This window comes from Geotrypetes seraphini, chromosome 9 (genome assembly GCF_902459505.1).
Source record: "Geotrypetes seraphini chromosome 9, aGeoSer1.1, whole genome shotgun sequence".
Lineage (NCBI taxonomy): Eukaryota > Metazoa > Chordata > Amphibia > Gymnophiona > Dermophiidae > Geotrypetes > Geotrypetes seraphini.
Window position 1 is genome coordinate 20,964,557 of NC_047092.1, and position 20,395 is coordinate 20,984,951.

Here is a 20,395-nt window from a genome sequence, read left to right on the forward strand (position 1 = left end):
TTTACCCCTTCCCTGAAATGGGGAACACTTCCTGAATATTGGGGACATCTGATAACCCTAGCTTCATGTATGAGGAGCAGGATATCAAACTTATTATAAATATGAAAATAAACAGATGTTACTAATGGAGGTCAAACCCCTCAGGTATAGAAGGGCTGGAAGCGGCTCATATCAGGACTGAGAAATTTGGTGTGTGAATACATAAACAGGGCCCAGTCAGGTCAGAGCTCCCAAATCCTGCAGCCCAGAGTGATGTGTAAAATGGGAGCTCAAGGGTGTTAGGAAAAATGGCAATAACGAGAAGAGGCTCCTTATTCTGAAGCATCAAATGCCCCTCCCAGACTACTTCCTCAGTGCCACCCTCTGAGAAAGGCAAGTAGAGTGCTGTGCTACAGTCAAAGGTTAGCATTTTGATCTGCAACCTGCCAAGAGAAGGAATGTTCTGTGTTTGCCTGGCACAAAGAGAGACCCACGGATAACATGGATACCGAGAACATCAGCACCTCAGGAGCGCTCTGTAATGAGGAGGTTTGTGCAGACATGCATACACATATACAGCATATACAGAAATCCCTGCACATATTTAGAGACAGATATACCACACGCAGAGAGATACAGAGACAGAGAAAATACACAGACACATACGAGTGGGGCCGCTGAAAAGTTCTCAGCCCAACCGAGAAGAGAATGATGTGGAGCCATGAAACTTACAAGTTATTCCACACTTTTTTCTTTCTGTGAGGCAAATGCATCCACCAAATGGGCCCAAGAATAGGGAAACCAAGCCATTGTGATGTCACCGATTAAGTTGGCTCTTAGGCATTGGTGGAATGAGGCATTATGACATCACAATATCAAGGGCCAATGAAAAAATTCTCAGCCCATCCAAGAAAAGAATGATGTGGAGCCAAGAAACGTACAAGCTAGTCCACACTTTTCTTGACGCTCCGTTTCAATGACATGAAATGAAAAGTGTCATGAAAAATGTGAAATAATTTGGCGAAACCTTGTTTCGCCAAAACAGATTAAGTTTGAGTTCTTTTGAGAATTTTTCCTGAAGCAGCCAAATTACAGCAAAACAAGGTCCTTGTTGGACGATAGCAGATGGATTATATATCTGTTGAAAGAGTCAGCACTGGGAGTATGCAACGCCGCACCCCTTTGAGTTAAGTGGAAATTGAAGACAGTGGTGTGCTGTGTCCCATTTTTTTTTTTTTTTTTAATTCTTTATCAATTTTAAATTTTAACAAAATCAAACATTTTGTACAGAAAGATTGTCTGATCATACACATATTTAAAAAAAGGAAAGTAAAAAGGAAAGTAATTTCCGTAATAATAAATCTCTACTCAAACAATCTTAAGTCCTCAAAAAAAAGGATGATCCAAGGATTTATGAGTGAACTTTAAGGAAATCAATTAATAAATTCTATACAAGAAAAAAAAGGAGTCTAGTGACTGGATTAAGGAGCTTATATTCTATTAATCAAGTCCATTTGTTGTTGTTATTATGTTGTTCCTTCCTTTTCCAAACGTTTCAGCGTCAAGAAAGCTGTAAGTTGAGCCGGTTCAAAAAACACATATTTATTATCTCGATACCTTATTATACATTTACATGGGAAGCGTAAAAAGAAAATACCACCCAGCTGTGTAACTCCTGCTTTCATCAGGAGAAATTGACGCCTACGATTCTGGGTTTCTCTACTAACATCTGGAAACATTTGAATTTTCAAACCCAGAAATTCCTTATTTTTATTTTTAAAAAACATTTTTAGTATCCAATCTTTATCTGGCAACAACTCCACAGATAATAAAAGAGTTGCTGGTTTAGCTAAATCTTTGTCAGATACTTCCAGAATTGTTGTCAGATCTAGTTGAGGGTCTTGTACAACCTGTTTCTGATCCTCCACTTGCTGATCCATTACTTTAATAGGCAAATAGTATACCCGAGTGAGAGGAGGTATTGATTCCTCAGGAATATTTAATATCTCTATAAAGTACCTTTTTATCATCTCCCTTGGGTTTATAGATGGAACTTTTGGGAAGTTCAGCAAGTGCAGATTATTAGTCCGATAATTATTTTCCATTGTTTCCAATTTTCTTCTAATAACTTGATTATCTTTTATTATTGTAGATTGAACTTGTTTAATCATTATTACTTCTTTTTCAATTTCTCCTACTTTTTCTTTGATATTGGAAATTTCCTGTTTATTTTCCTCAATTTGTTTTTGAATTCTTATATTCTTTTCACCTTCTTTAATCTGTTTGGTTAGTGAGTCTCCCAGTTTAGAAACCAAGTCCCATAGTGAATCAAGAGTTATTTCAGCCGGTTTTTCATATTTAAATGAAGGCTCATGTAAAGTTGAAAACGGCTCACCTTGACTTCCCTCTGTCTGCCAGTCCGTTTTTTCTCCTCCCTCAGATCTCCTGTCCGCTGGAACTGTCTCTGGGCTTAAAAAAGCCATCGAGACTTCTCCTTGCTGGCTCCCAGGTGTTACAGCCTCTCGGTCAGGGAGTGCTGCTGCTTCTAGCCCACTCCCTTCGCGTGGTGAGCTCGCACTCAGCGGTGGGGGAGGTGGAGTCCTCTGGTCGGGGCTCAGAGTTGTATCTAGCCCTGGGACTTCCGGGTCGGCGTCACTCCACGCCGCAGGGTCCAGCGGGCGATTCCCCGAAACTGCAGGCTCCCTCTGAAGGCGCTGCAAAAACTGCTCGATGGAAGCGAGAGGGGGGTGTTCAGAGCGCCGCGAGACTGCAGCGGTGCTCTTACCCCGTCTCTTCGGCATCGCAATGAAGGAAAAAGCTGTTTACAAGAAAAAGAACGATCGATAATTCCCACAGCGTCTCACCAGACACAGGTACCGAACGCCATCTTGGATCTCTGCTGTGTCCCATATTAAGATGGTGAAATTTTCTTAGTGGAGTTTTTAATGCCTATGATATGAAAACAGGCAGCTTGTGAGCATTTTGTGACTGCAGCTTTAATGAGTTTTTTAAGGCTTTGGGCTAGATTCACTAAGCAAACTGATCGGTTTGCGACCCCTTAGCGACCAAATTTCCCTCTGGCCCAATTTACTCACCTCTCTGCCGACCATCCTCTGATCCACGCATGCAAATGAGGGCAACAGCACGCAAAGTAGGCAAGGACCCGATTCACAGACCAAAACTCTGCAACATCGATTGGGCTGGCCGATTACTCCCAAGTGACTGCTGAGGACCAGTCACTCAAGCACTTTCCAACTGCCCTGCCTTCTGCCGCCCTGCTCTCTGCCCTGTCAGCCCCTGTCTCCTGCTACCCTGAACGCCTCCTGCAGCCCCGACTCTTCCGCTGCCCCGAATGTCTGCCTGCCCCAAATCTCCCACCCTTCCCACGCAGTGCAAGCCCTTGTGGTAGATTCAAGTTAAGGGGGGGAATCTAGCAATTCAGCCAACATACTGTACATTGTGAGGAGGGTACACAAGTTGACAAACTGAAAAATATCATCAGAGCTGTAGGATCTGAATTATACCCCTTCACTCCTTCATATCACAGAGTCTATGCAGACCTGCATAAATGGAAGAACGAATATGCCCTGGTTGGATCAAGTTAAACAATTAAGTTGTGGCTTAGGAATTGGTTATCGGATAGAAAGCATAGGGTAGGGTTAAATGGTCATTTTTCTCAATGGAGGAGAGCACACAGTGGAGTGCCACAGGGATCTGTACTGGGACCGGTGCTATTTAACTTATTTATAAACAATCTGGAAATTGGAACGACGAGGGAGGTGATTAAATTTACAGATGACACTAAATTGTTCAAAATTGTTAAGACGTATGTGGATTGTGAAACATTGCAGGCGGATCTTAGAAAATTGGAAGACTGGGCATCCAAGTGGCAGATGAAATTTAATGGACAAATGCAAAGTGATGCACATTGGGAAGAATAACCCGAATCACAGTTACCGGATGCTAGGGTCCACCTTGGGGGTTAGCGCCCAAGAAAAGGATCTGGGCTACTCCTTGGGTTTTGGCTAGGGACTAGGGACCTGGATTGGCTACCCTGAGAACGGGCTACTGGACTTGATGGACCATTGGTCTGACCCAGTAAGGCTATTCTTATGTTCTTATTAATGTTTTAGCAGTCTTTGGCATCTCTAGCGAGTATAATAATTAACAGTGGCTTTACAGGTGTTCCTTCCGAGAAAGGGCTTCCTAGGTCACATTACTCTAAGTTCAATTCCATTCAATCATGTTATGCAAAGATATTGTTTTCTTTGCCACTCTATCCTTAAAAGTAAACATTACAAGAACATGCACATTTAACAAATATTTGATCATGAAGTTTAAGAAATGCTGGGTAAAGTTATTCTGCCTTCATAGCCATATGGAATGCCCAGCACAAAAGTGGAAAAATTATTAAAGCATCAGAAATAACTAAAGACATTCCCCCCCACCCCCCCCATAAACCCTCTAATGGAATTTATGTTTAGGGACCCGAGACATTAGTAGACATGGCAGAATTTGTAAGCATCTAAGCAACCAAAAGGCAGTCTCAGCAATTTTGGTGTGCCTGTTCTCCAGCTCTTATCATTCTGTCACTGCACCTCTGGCTGTTTATCTGTATGGCTGGACCTGTCTTCTGTTTGGTTTTCTGCATCTGCATCTCAGTTTATTGTGCTGTGTTGTGCCTGTGCTGTCTCTGTCTTTGATTGTTATGCCCAGTATGCCTCTGTGTGTTCGATCTCTGTTCTCCTGTGTCTGTGAGTGCTGTGACGGCCCTGCCTGTGTCAGTCTCTGAGTTATGCACTTGTCTCCACATGCCCCTCTCAGGATTATTAATAATAATAATCACTTTATTTTTCTATACCGCCATAGTCAGACGACTTCTAGGCGGTTCACACCGAAAGAAGGCTGGACATTCAGTGAATTGCAAATGCATGAGGGGAAAGTTACAGAAGAAAAGGGTTGTAGGGGAGGGAATGTAAGAGGGGTTAAAAGGGGAAGGGAAAATGAGAGGGGTAGGAATTGCCTGAAGATTGCTTCGGGTTTGTAGGGGGAAAAAGCGTAGAGAGCGCGGATTGGTCTGTTTAGGTGATTAATTTGTCAAACAGAGTGGTTTTGATAGATTTTCGGAATGCGTTGTAGGTCTGTCTGGTTTTATTTATTGTTTATTTCTTTACGGTAATTCATTTTCCATCTTCTTGTTCCCAAAAAGCTCAGAATAGGTTACAGGTTAAACAAACATAATATATAGTTAACAGGTTACGATGTGCACTAGATTTGCCATAATTTCAGTGCAAGTTTTCCGGCACAAGTTTTATTCTAATTGATACACAAACAGTTTACAGGTTGGATATGCCATAGTTGTAATCTAATCCTTAAATTTATATACCGGGTCATCTTTTAAAATAAAAGTTTGACTCGGTTTACGTAAGATACTTTATGAAATGAAGGGTCAAAGATAATTTACAAAATAATAAAGACATTATAACAAAATACACATTTGAATAAAAATAATTGAAAAAACGTGTTTTTAAAGACTTTCTAAAAGTTGGAAGAGATGAAAGAATTCTAATCCCAACAGGAAGTTCATTCCAAATAGATGTGAAAATATATACAAAAGATCGAGAGAAATAACCCCGGGGATCTTATTGTTTTAAGAGATGGAAAAGATAATTTATACATCTGAGAAGTTCTAGACTGTATAGATGGTAATGAATTCAAAGAAATTGAGACCAAAGGCAAGATTTTACAATACAATACCATGATAAAATGGACTTCCTCCTAAGCCAGCATTCATTTGCACATTCAATGTTTTAAATTATGTATGTATCCTGTAACTCACATTGAATTGAAGGATACAGCAAATAAGAAATGTTCTAAATAAATAGATACTAGCCAGTACTGGGTTTACCCATCAGAGAAATATATTTTCAAAAAATCAAGTGGAGAAAAAGGGCTAGATTCACGAACCTGCCCGATCCGGGCAGGTCTGATGAATTCAGGAAACTTCAATATGCAGATGGGGGCGATCGGAGGAACGCCCTCACCTGCCTGCCCGGATCGCTCTATAGCAGTGATCTCAAAGTCCTTCCATGAGGGCCGCAATCCAGTCGGGTTTTCGGGATTTCTCCAATGAATATGCTTTGAAAGCAGTGCATGCACATAGATCTCATGCATATTCATTGGGGAAATCCTGAAAACCCGACTGGATTGCGGCCCTCGAGGAGAGACTTTGAGACCCCTGCTCTATAGCGATCCCAGCGCATGTGTAGACCATCTGTAGATGGTCTGTGCATGCGCTGGATCTCCGGGCCCAGCAGGGTTTTTTTTTTTTTTTTTCTTAGATGTTACTTTAATAATGCAATATGCAGAGCCAAAATCTCCTTTCTCTTTTTTCCTTGGCCTAGTTTGTTTTCTTTTCCCCCCTGTGTCACAGCTCTCAGTTGACGCACCAGAAAGGGAGGCAGGTTGATGATACTTCCAGTTATGGAAGATGGTTCCTGTTCCTAGTTAAGCTGGGACAGAGGTGTGCATGTGCTGGACAGAAAACAAATGGGGTTGACTTAGCTCAAGTTGGTATGAAATGTGTGTGAACAAGAGTAGCGCCAGTGACCGGTCTATACCTTAGACTTTCATGTATGTTCATAATTTTGTTTTCTTTAAAAAAAACAATCTAACATTTAGGGAGTGTATGGACCTCCGGGCCCGGCAGGGTTCCCCCCCCCCCCTTAACTTGAATCTAGCACAAGGGCTTGCACTGCATGGGAAGGGTGGGAGATTTGGGGCAGGCAGACGTTCGGGGCAGCGGAAGAGTCGGTGCTGCAGGAGGCGTTCGGGGTAGCAGGAGACAGGGGCTGACAGGGCAGAGAGCAGGGCGGCAGAAGGCAGGGCAGTTGGAAAGTGCTTGAGCGACTGATCCTCAGCAGTCACTTGGGAGTAATCGGCCAGCCCAGTCGATGTTGCAGGGTTTTGGTCTGTGAATCGGGTCCTTGCTAGATTGCAATCAACATCCATGTGAGAAGAATCACTTTCTTACTTTTCAATGGTTTTATTATAAACTATTGTTCCATGGAGAGGGGAAGTGATGTCATCAGCTCGGATGGATACCTAAACCCAGAGCTCCAAACCCATGGCAGAGAATCACTAAATATCCCCCTCATCTGCAGCTCAAATTCGCTAAAAACCATATAATTATCATTCCATTCATGAATACTACTGTATATGGTAGTATGCTTTGGGTCTCACTGGAACCTATCGATCTGAAGAAATTTGAGGCCCAATCTGGTGAATCGAAGCGTTGCAACAGAGTTAATAAGGTGCCCACCTCGGTGACCGAGGCCCCCTCTAACACTTCCTCAGAGCTCCCTGGACCCTCAGATACCAATGCAGAGATGAATTTGGAGGAGATAGGAGGTAATGAAGATCCTTTATCACTCTTTGGATCAATATTGCAGGAAATTAGAACTGATCGTAAGGCAGTACGCTCAGAGCTCACTTCCCCTGTGGCAGACTTCAAAGGAGAGATATCAGAACTTGGCTACAGAATAGAAGAGGCAGAGAGTTGCCCCATCTCCCTCCTCCCCTTCTTATCCAAGCTACTTGAATGTGATGTTCACTACCGTTGTCATGGCTTTCTCTTATCCTATCCTTGACCTGCTTCAATTGGGCTTTTGCCTTCTTCATTTTACAGAAACTGCCCTTACAAAAGTCTCCAATGATCTGCCCCTTGCCAAATCCAAAGGCCTCTACATTGTCCTCATCCTCCTTGATCTATTTGCAGCTTTAGATATGGCAAATCACTACCTACTCATCGATATGCTGTCCTCACTTGGGTTTCAAGGCTCTGTTTTCAAGGGTCCAGAAAGAGAGAGGGGGTGGTCAAGAGAGAAGGCTTTTATAGGTTGAAATCTTGTTCTAAAAATAGCATCTATTCTGGATAAATACATCTTTGCTTTAGTACAATGGTAAGGAAGGTGTGTGTGTGGTGTGACAGATGGAAGGAGAAAAGAGAGAGAAACTGTCCCTCATAGACTTGAGTTTCTGTTATTTTCCAGTATCTCTCTGTGACAATGGCTCTTGATGGACACTGACTATCTGTGCCAGAATATGCAGCTGGGGCCATTCTCTACCTTAAGCATTGGACCTTAGCACATCTGTGGAGCCTCAGGGCTGTGCCAAAGGTCTTTTGTTACTCTTAAGCACTGACAATTTAGAAGTAATTAAGGACATTCTAAGGCTGAATGGTCTTTCTGCACTGACATCCCCCAAGATCAGATCTGTTTGATATAATCTCCCATAGGCCTTTGTTGACATTGGTTAGGTCAACAGAAAATGCTGACAGTTATCTGTGTAAGACTGAGCTGACATCTCCCATACTCTTTTTAATTTTATTATTTTAAATGAAGGTCAGCTTGTGGTACCATTCTATATGGCATGCACTTCTGCAACTGTTTTGTAAACAGCCAGGTTGTCCTTCTAAGGTGCCTTTCTGTTACCTCCAATATTACATATTCAGCAGGTCCCCTTATCTTACATAGTCTCCTTGGCTTTGGAGACAAATAGTTCCCATTAGGTTGGGTAGTGACTACTGGGCAGGGAAACCTAATACCTGTCTTGGAGAGAATGAACAGTGTATAAGGGATGCAGGAAGTTTTCTCAGGAGGTTAGCCATGACCATAGTGGCATTTGGCAGCCTAAAGCGCCTAGTAGATGCGATTCCAGCATGTATTATTTAGGCACCGGTAGGCACTTTAACGGTGCTGGTTTTTGCCATTTTAAATAGTGTTTGTTAATGAACTTAGGCACCGTAGGTAGAATTTCCCCTTTAACAATAGAAAATAACACTCTTTTCAGCTAAGTGGCAAAATAACTCTCAGAATTTAGGAAGTTGGTTGATTGGGCTGAGAGCTTTTCAGCACTCCTACGTATAAGACACCATTAGCATTAGCATTTTTATTTTTTTATTTTTAAACAGCCTTTAAGCTGCAAAATCATAGAAAAAATACAGAAAGTTGCAAGCCAAATCCACAGACTAGTCATCAGTTATCTCATTGTGTGAAATATAAGAGTATAGAAGGAAGAACACACATCAGTCTGCTTAGCCTGATTTTCAATTTCCTGCTGCAGTTCCTGTTAATCTTTCCTGACACATAGCTTAAAGAGCCAAATATACTACCCATGGTTTGTTCTCCACTGACACTGGAGAAAACCCTACACTTGAAATTCATTCCAAAGAAAAATGAACATTAGTATGGAAGAGTAAGGGTTATGTTCCACTAATGCTACCATTCCACCTCCATACAGCAGGGGCTGCTAGCCCAAGACTGAATAGACTACATGTCCCAGACCGCACTGGGCATTACAGCTCAGTGCTAAGCCACCTTAACAAGGTAACCCTGCTGTGTCAGGGGGCGGGGTTCAGCAGGGAGGTGTTTATCTGCCACAGAGGAGAATCATTGGGGAGAGGTCCCCACGAGAGAGAAAAATCTCTGAGGAAGTCCCAGGGAGAGAGAAACTTCCCCTTTCCTAGCCATACGCTGAGGGAGCCTTGGAAAGATTTGGGACGTGTGCAGGGGTAACTGGTTTCTACTGAAACAGGGTAAGCCAAGCCCATAAGGAGAAGGCTATGAAAACTAGGCAATTGTTTGTGCCTTCCTGAGTCTCTGAAGAAACAGACTCAGGGCTCTAGAAAAAATAAAAGCTTTCTGGCTATTGCACTTTTGTGCAGTGGTTGTTTGTGCTGTTTGAGTGCATGTGGGCAGGGCGGTGACAGGTCAATTGCGCGCAAGACAATCGCGCGCCGACAAAAACGCGAAGACAACTCAGCGCAAAGACTATACCGCGCAAAGACAATAGCGTGTGAGACAACGCGCCTCTTTGTCCACGCGCGATTGTCTTGCGCGCAATTGTCTATGAACCGGGCAGGGCTCCGGGTCTGTCTGGACTGGACTCTACCACAATTAGAAACAAAAGATACATTTAAATACTTTTTCATAAAGGCCTTTAACAAATACTTTGTATGCATTTACTATTTTTTACCAAGTTATGTGATATATAACTTTTTAGTTTTATCCTATTACATTTTGGGTGATACAATTGCCCCTCTGCATGCTTAAAGGGCAATTCTACAAATGGGCGCCTTAGTCGAGGTGCTCCAAAGCCATGCGCTTAGTGGCCATGTCTGTAATGTCATCTTGGTGCGAAGATTTCATTATAGGGACAGGGGAGATATGATTCAGACGTTCAAATACTTGAAAGGTATTAACGTAGAACAAAATCTATTCCAGAGAGAGGAAAACAGTAAAACCAGAGGGCATAATTTGAGGTTGAGGGGTGGTCGATTCAAGAGGAATATTAGGAAATTCTGTACGGAGAGGGTGGTTGATGCGTGGAATGCGCTCCCGAGGGAGGTGGTGGAGAAGAAAACGGTGAAAGAATTCAAACAAGCGTGGGATGAACACAGAGGATCTCGAATCAGAAAATAATGGGTATACATTGAAGGAACTAAGGCCAGGACTGGGCAGGCTTGCACGGCCGATGTCCCGTATATGGCCATTCAGTTGAGGACGGGTTGGGGAGGGCTTTGATGGTTAAGATGGGATGGAGTGAGCTTTGATGGAGGCTCCAGTAGATGGAACCTACCGGGCAGGGCGCTGGGTTTCTGGCCCAGAAATATGTAAGAAAAATGAATTAATTATTTTATGGAGCATGACTGGATGGACCTCTTAATACTAGCGTAAGGTCTGCGTTAGCACCCCACATCCTCTTATGTCAATGGCAGGCATAAATTGGCATGACTAGGTGTACCAAGTTGCGGGTGTTGATTAAAGTATTCTATAAACTATCCCTCAGATTCTATATGTGGTGTCCAAATTTGGGCACAATGCCAAGATGTGCGCACAAAAATAAGCTTTTAACCATCAGTAATTGGGCGTTAACAACCAAGGGCTCCTTTTACTAAGGCACACTAGCATTTTTAGCGCACGCACGAAATTACCGTGCGCTAAACCGTGCGGTATGCTTCTATAATAATGCCAGCTCAATGCTGGCGTTAAGGTATAGCGTGCGCGGCAATCTAGCGTGCGCTATTCCGCGCATTAAGGCCCTAACGCACCTTAGTCAAAGGAGGCCCAAGTGTTGATGGCACTCATTAAAATTTGCACCTGCATCCATGAAATGTTTCCAAATTATTGGAGCTTTCAGATAAAGAGCAAGCAGTACCTGCAACTTTACTCATGACGATTGCTTTAGCCACGGATAAAAATTGGTTACTGAGACTTTGACAAAATGAATCTTTATTGTAAACCGTTTTTATCCCATGTACTGTCAAATGTATCTTTATTGTAAACCGCTTCGAACTTCACGGTATATAAGAAATAAATTATTATTATTATTATTATTATTTTCTTTAAGAACAAACAGAAGGACTTTTTGGGTTTAAAAATTCAAATGTATCCAGATTTGGCTAGAGAGACCCAAAAACGTCGTCGAGAATTTTTACTTTTGAAACCAGCTGTGTTAGCTCTAGGGGCGACTTTCTTTTTTGCGCCAACCATGTAAATGTATCATATATTATTCTTCACAAAAATTTGTCTTCGTTGAGCTTTTCCAACTGTCAATTTCTTGTCAGTATCATGATTGGAAAAGAAAGTTCAAATGCCCTGTAGTATAATATGGTAGATATCCTGAAGCTCAGCTAATTAGGCCTAATTCCTAGATTATGCTTTGTTCCTTTAAATCTCGCTTTTGTAACATTTTGGATCCCTAAATGTTGGACTTGAGTGGAAATTAAGCTTATGTTTTGTCTTTAATTTGATTTTTTTTCTTTTATGTATGATAAATTTGCTTAACTTTTGCTTTCTGTACAAGTTTAAACTTGATATGTATATTGAAAATTATAAATTTAAAAAAAAAAAATTTTTGCACATGCATCTGGCTGCATGCTATATGGCATAGCGCCTAACTCTAATAGCATGTAGCTCAAAAGGGGTGTGGCCAAGGGGGGTGTCAGAGTATAGTTATAGAATACTGCCTTGGCACACCTAACTTGATTGCCACCATTGTGTCATGTTTCAGCAGGCGAAAGTCTGATGCTTAAAGTTAGGGTTGGCAATTGACGCTAAGCAGTATTCTACAAAGGGCACCACTTTATAGAATTATCCCCTTAGGGAGAATCCCATCATTAGACCACGAAGCCCTATGATACTTCATCAACGTCAAAATAACTTTACGGAAATATTTTCAGGAATACAAGTGATCGTTTTAGTAGCATGGCCTTTGCAAATTCAGAGCCCAGGATTTGAACCCAGAACCTCTCACATCCACCACTAGACCGACAGGCCTGCTGAGGGAGGAAACACCCTCCAGACTGAGGCAACTCTTTCCAGGGCCTCATTTGCATAAGCCGATAGGACTTTGTTCCAAATTATCCTCTACAGTTGGGGCATGCTTTACATTATAGCATGATCAAGAGTAGATGATTTATTCAGAGATATTTTATTAATTAGCTTGGCATATTTTTAAACTGTAGTTGACGTATTTTGTTATTCTCTAGGTATTGTTTTATAAAATGCCACTTATAGCTCGTTTCTACATTAAATTAAACATACTGTATTATCTTGCATGCTGTATCAACATAGAAAAAAGTGTGTGCTTATTTCTAAAATTTCTTAACTGCCTATAACTAAGCGGTTTACAATTTAAAACATTCACAATGGTTCAGAGGATAACATACATAACAACACTTTCAATACACTACGTTTAACTCTCTAAAAATAGCAAAAAACCTGCAATAAAATTCCATATCATCCATTCTCAATAAATCTAAGACACAGGCCTTAATAAGATTCCTCTTTAGCTATCTCCCTTCAGCATTACTTCAAAGGAAAGCCTCTACATATAATAGTGTTTTTAACATTTCTGCACTGCTGTCTGATCACTACTATTCAAACACGCACAATGGTTCTACCTGGGTGCACTATTTGCACATACACAGTGATTCACACGTGGATGCACTATTCACACTTGCACAATGGTTCATGCGTGGCTGCACTATTTGCACATACACAGTGATTCGCATATGGATGCACTATTCACACTTGCACAATGGTTCATGCATGGATGCACTATTCACTCATGCACAATGGTTCATGCATGGATGCACTATTTGCACATACACAGTGGTTGACACATGGATGCACTATTTGCACATACTCAGTGATTCACACATGGATGCACCATTCAAACTTGCACAGTGGTTCATCCAGGAATGCACTATTCACTCATGCACAATGGTTCGCACATGCATGTATTATTCACACATGCACAATGGCTCATACATGTGTGCACTATTTGCACATACACAATGGTTCACACTTGGATGCGCTATTTGCACATGCACAATGGTTCTACATGCATGTACTATTTACACATATGCAATGGTTCACACATGGATGCACTATTCTCTCATGCACAATGAGTCATGCATGGAATTTTTTAAGTACCTTCTTACTTCTCATTTATAATCTTAATGTATATTTTCTTCAAACCGCTTAGAACCTAACGGATGTAGCGGTATATAAGAAATAAATTACATTACATTACATACTCAGTGATTCACACATGGATGCGCTATTCACTCATGCACAGTGGTTCATGCATGGATGCACTATTCACTCATGCACAATGGTTCACACATGCATGTATTATTCACATATGCACAATGGCTCATACATGTGTGCACTATTTGCACATACATAATGGTTCACACATGGATGCACTATTTGCACATGCACAACGGTTCTACATGCATGTACTATTTACACATATGCGCTGTTCACTCATGCACAATGATTCATACATGCGTTCACTATTTTCACATACAAAATGGTTCTTGCACACATGCACTATCTGGAAAGTGCATATTCTGTATGAATGGTGCACACTATTGATGGCATACAATAAAACATGAAATTTGTATTTGTGCTTGTATATTTGCCAGTAACATGAAACAACACTGCTGAAATGGTCACATTTGTAAAACATCTGTGAGGACATCAAGAGCAGCAGGGGCTTCTGGGTCTAGGGATTCTCATTTAGGATGAAGGCCGCTCTGGACTCGCTCACATTCTTGTCAAATCCTAATATTTACCAGCATCAGAACCGGTAGAAAAATGCCAGATGTTGAAATGTATGAGCAGTCAGTGCAAATCATATTTTCTCCTCGAGTTGCTGATAAGACAGAGTTAGCCAGAACTCAAATATGTCAAGTGTATTTACTCATTGCCACTTCATTTGGCAAGTGGAAGGATGCAGGATTTCAGAAGGAAGAACTGTCCAGCTCAGTCTCACCGACTCTGCATGCAAGACAATTCATTATATTGTCTCTGCACTGTGAGGTCATAATAGGAACGAGCAGAATTCTGAAATAATGAACTTCATTACTGGAATCTGACACAATGGAGAATGTCACCTTTTGTCCTGAAAAATCTACCACCATAGCGCTGGAGGGTATACGCAGCGCTGTACATTTTGATATAGTTGGAGACTCCATAATTGTGCATCTGAAATACTGGGAATTCTGAAATAATAGTGAATATGCTGGAGAGAGGATATAACGAATGTTATATCTTTTAAAGAAATAATTTACAGACACAAACTTTAGATGATTAAAAGCAGAACAATTTCCGTGGGGAAATATTAATTTGAATCAGCTCATCTCAAAGTTTCTATTGCTGGTGACTCACTTCTTCTTCCTGGATCCCACCTTATCTCCCTTGTAGAATTGTAGTACAATGACACCATAAAAATTTTTTTTCAAACTACCTGATCCCGGGGAAAGACAAGGTATCTGGAATTCCTGGAAGTATCTGCTCGCATAGGCAGAGTGGATAGAGGGCAGTACAATAGAGTTACAGCAGCGCAATAGAGTTACAGCAGCGCTTAACTTTATGCTGATGTGGCAGGCAAGACAACATCTGTATTTTAGGATAATCTTCTGGAAATGCTGTTCTTTAGCTGGCTTGTTGGTCTAGGGGTATGATTCTCGCTTAGGGTGCGAGAGGTCCCGGGTTCAAATCCCGGACAAGCCCTGCTTTTTAAACCTTTGTCAGTTTAGATGTCTTGTGATATTTATCATTCCAAAAAAAGCAAACATAGAAAAATAACTTTTTTTTTTTTTTAAAGGCTAAAGCATTTTACAATTTTATCATATTTCTGATTGCATAGCCTAGGATGGACTAGGAACTGAGAGGTCTGACCTCAGGGCATTAGACTTAGATTTCTTGTACAGTACACATTTTGTATCTTTTACTATCATTGTACATATGGTTCCTAGAACTAAACAGCAATTTTTTTTTGTTTGTTTCTCTGTTCAGATCTATACACTGAGCTACATTTATGTAGCAGTCTCATCACTCAGGTGGGTCTTTAAAGCTCTACTGGCTACTACTATTTATTATTTCTATAGGCTGAAAGGTGTACCCAGTGCTGTACATTTTAACATACAATAGACAGCCCCTGCTCAGAAGAGCTTACAATCTAATTTAGACAGGACATACACCAATGGCTGGACACCAATAGATTAGCGCTTAATATCAACAAGTGAAATGTGATGCTTTTTCCTTGGAAAGACAGTTCAAAACTTAAATTTCCCATTTCCATTAATCAGTAAACAACATTAAAATCCTAGGGGTTATTTTCGATTACAAATTAACCTTCCATGATCAGATTAGTAGCATTGTTAAATCAACCTTTTTCAAATTCGCTCAGTTTCACAATTTCTCTGTTCAAAATCTCTCAGTATTCTCATCCACTCTCTGGTGATTTCTAAAATGGACTATTGCAACGCCCTATTTAAGGGAATTGCCCCAAACAAAATTAAACGACTGCAGATTATCCAGAATGCTTCTATTAAGCTTATATCAAAAGCCATGAAATTTGATCAGGTGACACCTCTTCTTAAGAAAGCCCACTGGCTTCCGGTAGCTCACCGGATAACATATCAATTATGTCTGCTTACATTCAAATCCCTACTTCCAAAAACTCCTGCTTTCATCTATAAATTACTAATTCCATATACTTCTAATAATAATAATAATAATAACAGTTTATATACCGCAATACCGTGAAGTTCTTTGCGGTTTACAAAAGATTACAAGAGGTACAAAATGAGTGAAGTTAAGAGAGAAGAGAGTGAGAAATAGGGAAGGGGTAAAACGCGGACCTCACGGACCTGACGGACCTCGCGGATCTAAACCCGTACGGCCTTAAAAATCTGAGGTCCGTGTCGGTCCGTGTCCCTGCCGCTTGTAGTTTCTGTCGCTGACAGACCTTGATTGAGATTTGAGCTGACGGATCCGTCTCAGCATAGGGAGGGAAAAGTGTTAGGATCCGTCAGCGCTAAAAAATCTCTTCGAGACTAGTGCTGGAGTTTGGAGACTTCTTTTCCATAACGCACGTCCAAAACCTATGTCCCCGCTCTCTTGGCTTCTGCTCTGTCGCTCCAGCACTAGTCTCTGGCTCTGACAGACCTCGAAGAGATTTTTAGCGCTGACGGATCCTAACACTTTTCCCTCCCTATGCTGAGACGGATCCGTCAGGGCTAAAATCTCATCAAGGTCTGTCAGCGACAGAAACTACAAGCGGCACGGACACCGGACCGACACGGACCTCAGATTTTTAAGGCCGTACGGGTTTAGATCCGCGAGGTCTGTCAGGTCCGCGTTTTACCCCTTCCCTGAGAAATAGGTCAAGAAAACCGTTGTTGAGAGTGGAGTGCGGGTCAGTTGTCTAGGTACTTCAGGAAAAGGTATGTTTTTAGGCACTTCCTGAATTCTTCGTAAGTGGTGGGCGAGAGCAATTGTTTTAGGTCTTTGCCCCATAATGCTGCTTGATGTGAGAGAAGGTGTTCGTGGTGTTTTTTTTAGTTTGCAACCTCTGACTGGGGGGGAAACGAAGTTCAGACGTGAGCTTCTCTAGAACGCTGAGATCCAATTAACAACACTTGCTGATGATCCCTTCACTTAAAATTATTAGTACAAGACCGCAATTTATCTTTTCTATTACAGTCCCCCCAAACATGGAATTCGCTTCCTATTTATTTGAGGGAAGAATGTAACTTGGAGAAATTTAAGAGTAAATTAAAGAGCTTTCTTTTTAAAGATGCTTTTGATAATTAGCTAGCTAGTTCCCTGGTTCATAGACAGTAATGCGGAAGACAAAGGCGCGCGCCGACAACTGAGCGCAAGACGGAGGCGCGCGCCGAAGAAAAAGACTGTTTTTAGGGGTTGCGATGGGGGGTTTTCTTGGGGAGCCCCCACCACTTTACTTAATACATATCACGGCGGCGTTGTGGGGGGTTTGAGGGGTTGTAACCCCCCACATTTTAGTGAAAACATAACTTTTTCCCTAAAAACAGGGAAAAAGTAAAGTTTTCAGTAAAATGTGGGGGGTTACAACCCCCCAAACCCCCCCACAACGCGGCGCGATCTGTATTAAGTAAAGTGGGGGGGGCTCCCCAAGAAAACCCCCCATCGCAGCCCCTAAAAACAGTCTTTTTCTTCGGCGCGCACCTCCGTCTTGCGCTCAGTTGTCGGCGCGCGCCTTTGTCTTCCGCGTTACTGTCTATGAACCAGGGAACTAGCTAGCTAATTATCAAAATTAGCCACTCACGTGCCCCTCCCCTTCCCTGTACTGCTTTAACAATTGCAGGGCAAGCAGCAACCCCAACCTGCTGCTCGCACCAGCATCAGCTCTTCTTCTGATGTCATTTCCTAGGCAAGGCTCCAGGAAGTGACATCAGAGGAAGAGCCGACACTGGCGAGAGCAACAGATTAGGGTTACTATTCAAGCCACAAACATTAAAGAGGTGCACCGCACCCCCCCCCCACCCCCCGCTTCCCCCTGGGACCCAGATAATTGTCTAATGTGGGTTCCGACTGAATATCATCCTGGACTGCTGGACTCGCCTAAGAATTGGCAAGTAATGCCTGGTCATACCAGGATGATATTCAGAGCTGGCACCCAGGCATGGCTTTGGAATAACCTTTCTGCCCCACTACGGAATCTGGGCTCCTTCCAACTATTCCGAAAGCATCTAAAAACTAGGCTATTCATAAAAATATAAGGCTCTCTTCCCCCCTATACTCAACCTCCAACCCTATTATGCTGTTCCTTCCTTATGCTGTTCCCCCACACCCCCTGTCGTAGCCCCTAAAAACAGTCTTTTTCTTCAGCGCACACCTCCACGCTGCGCTCAGTTGTCAGCTCGCGCCTTTGTCCCGGCACGCTTTTGACCTGACACCAGTTCCCTAGCTATTTCTAATTTTACTAAATAACCCTATTGAAGCATTTTAACTTCCCCTTCCTCGTGGATTTTCCTTAAACATCTTGCTTGCTTTCAAATAATTTGTAGTTCTTTTCCCTACCTTTCCTTGTGTTCTTAAGTTTGTCATTAGTCTTGTAAGACTTAGCTCTTTTTATGCGTTGTATTGTTTCCTAAAACTTTGCAATTTTATCACTATGTACATCGCTTAGAATTATGATTAAGCGATTAATCAAAATTTGATTAAACTTGAAACTTTAGGGTTGGGGAGATTATAGTGGGTCTAGGTATCTGACAGCAGTGAGGGGGGAGTCTTATTCCTCTTTATGCGCCAGTCTTATTACTCAGGGGGAGAGGAGATTGGAGCTCACTGGGGCAAGGGGGATTTGGAAGGGGAGATCAGAACCCCAGATGACATTCAGCTGGGACCAGTGGCATAGAGAGAGGGTGAGAGGTGGAGCGGTGATGCCCCTCCCTTGCCCTCTTCTCCGCCCCCACCCCTCCGCCCTCTTGCCACTCATGTGCCCCTCCCATTCCCTGTACTGTTTTAACAATCGCAGGGCAAGCAGCAACCCCAACCTGCTGCTCGCACCAGCATCAGCTCTTTCTCTGATGTCATTTCCTAGGCACGGCTCCAGGAAGTGACATCAGAGGAAGAGCCGACACTGGCGAGAGCAACAGATTAGGGTTACTATTCAAGCCACAAACATTAAAGAGGTGCACCGCACCCCCCCCCCACCCCCCGCTTCCCCCTGGGACCCAGATAATTGTCTAATGTGGGTTCCGACTGAATATCATCCTGGACTGCTGGACTCGCCTAAGAATTGGCAAGTAATGCCTGGTCATACCAGGATGATATTCAGAGCTGGCACCCAGGCATGGCTTTGGAATAACCTTTCTGCCCCACTACGGAATCTGGGCTCCTTCCAACTATTCCGAAAGCATCTAAAAACTAGGCTATTCATAAAAATATAAGGCTCTCTTCCCCCCTATACTCAACCTCCAACCCTATTATGCTGTTCCTTCCTTATATTAAGCTTTGTAAACCGTGCCGAGCTCTATAATTATGGAGAGGATGTGCTATATAAACTTAAGGTTTAGTTTAGTATATGTGGGTCTAGTTTAGCTGGCTCTTAAAAAAACAAACAAACATTGAAACCAGTTGAATATTGACAGGTATATTTCAACTGAGGTTTACTCTGAGGCCATTTGGTGAGCTGCACAGCTATGGTCTGGCAGACCTGAAGACGCTATAGCCCAGGGATCTCAAAGTCCCTCCTTGAGGGCCGCAATCCAGTTGGGTTTTCAGGATTTCCCCAATGAATATGCATTGAAAGCAGCGCATGCACATAGATCTCATGCATATTCATTGGGGGAAATCCTGAAAACCCGACTGGATTCCAGCTCTCGAGAACCGGAGTTGCCCATCCCCTGCGTCTAGTCCAGGGATCTCAAAGTCCCTCCTTGAGGGCCGCAATCCAGTCGGGTTTTCAGGATTTCCCCAATGAATATGCATTGAAAGCAGTGCATGCACATAGATCTCATGCATATTCATTACGGAAATCCTGAAAACCCGACTGGATTGCGGCCCTCGAGGAGGGACTTTGAGACCCTGCTATAGCCATTTTCCTTCCTCTTTCTACTCTAAATGCGATTGTATTTCTTTGCTTGGGATATTATTTGTAAGCTTCCGTGACAGTACTCCAAATGGCAGTATGTGTCTGCTTATGTCTATCAGATGCTCATTGCTGAGGAGAGCTTGGGACGTGTCTGTCAGTCTCTTCATATATCTAGAGTTGTTATACTCACAGATATGTGTCTGACACGATGCTTGGGTCTGTCACCGCTTAGGACCATAAAGTGTAAGACAAGAGTGCTTTTGAGTGTCGTGGGGCAGCTGTCTGCTCGGGCGCATGCCAAACACTGCTGTTTTTCTTCCAGTTTGACTGGCAGTGCTTCGGTAATCGTTGCATCCCTGCTCAGGAAAAGATGTTTCACTGACCCGGTAAGTGCTGAACCCCAGCTGTGGGGAAGAAGAAAGGTGAGGCCATCACAAGCTCCTGTATTCAGTTCATTTGTGCACCTAAAAAAAATTCT

The 20,395-nt window shown here is 42.5% G+C and overlaps 2 protein-coding genes and 1 non-coding gene across 5 annotated transcripts in view; 2 read left to right on the forward strand and 1 right to left on the reverse strand.

Moving 5' to 3' along the window:
- Positions 1-212: 212 nt before the first annotated feature.
- LOC117366575 (transmembrane protein 116-like) overlaps positions 213-20,395 on the forward strand; it is a 61,798-nt gene continuing 41,615 nt past the window's right edge. Inside the window, exons 1-3 of one of the 3 annotated variants that reach the window (XM_033958074.1) lie at positions 213-528; positions 15,351-15,394; positions 20,240-20,303. In XM_033958074.1, the coding sequence (XP_033813965.1) occupies positions 481-528; positions 15,351-15,394; positions 20,240-20,303 (156 nt within the window). In that variant the 5' untranslated portion in view covers positions 213-480. The remainder of the gene's footprint in view (positions 529-15,350; positions 15,395-20,239; positions 20,304-20,395) is intronic. The other 2 variants (XM_033958073.1, XM_033958075.1) reach the window with 2 other exon arrangements.
- On the reverse strand, positions 1,205-3,236 carry LOC117366574. The gene is made up of 2 exons (XM_033958072.1): positions 3,075-3,236; positions 1,205-2,928 (listed from the first exon to the last, which is right to left on the reverse strand). The coding sequence occupies exon 2, from the start codon at positions 2,778-2,780 to the stop codon at positions 1,506-1,508; it is 1,275 nt and encodes a 424-aa protein (XP_033813963.1). The 5' UTR covers positions 2,781-2,928; positions 3,075-3,236; the 3' UTR covers positions 1,205-1,505.
- TRNAP-AGG lies at positions 14,994-15,065 on the forward strand. The gene has a single exon. It is a non-coding gene; the product is annotated as a tRNA-Pro (tRNA).

Bases quoted from the DNA above. Each gene is read 5' to 3' on its own strand.
- LOC117366574 (XM_033958072.1), bottom strand. From the start codon at position 2,780: ATGCCGAAGAGACGGGGTAAGAGCACCGCTGCAGTCTCGCGGCGCTCT.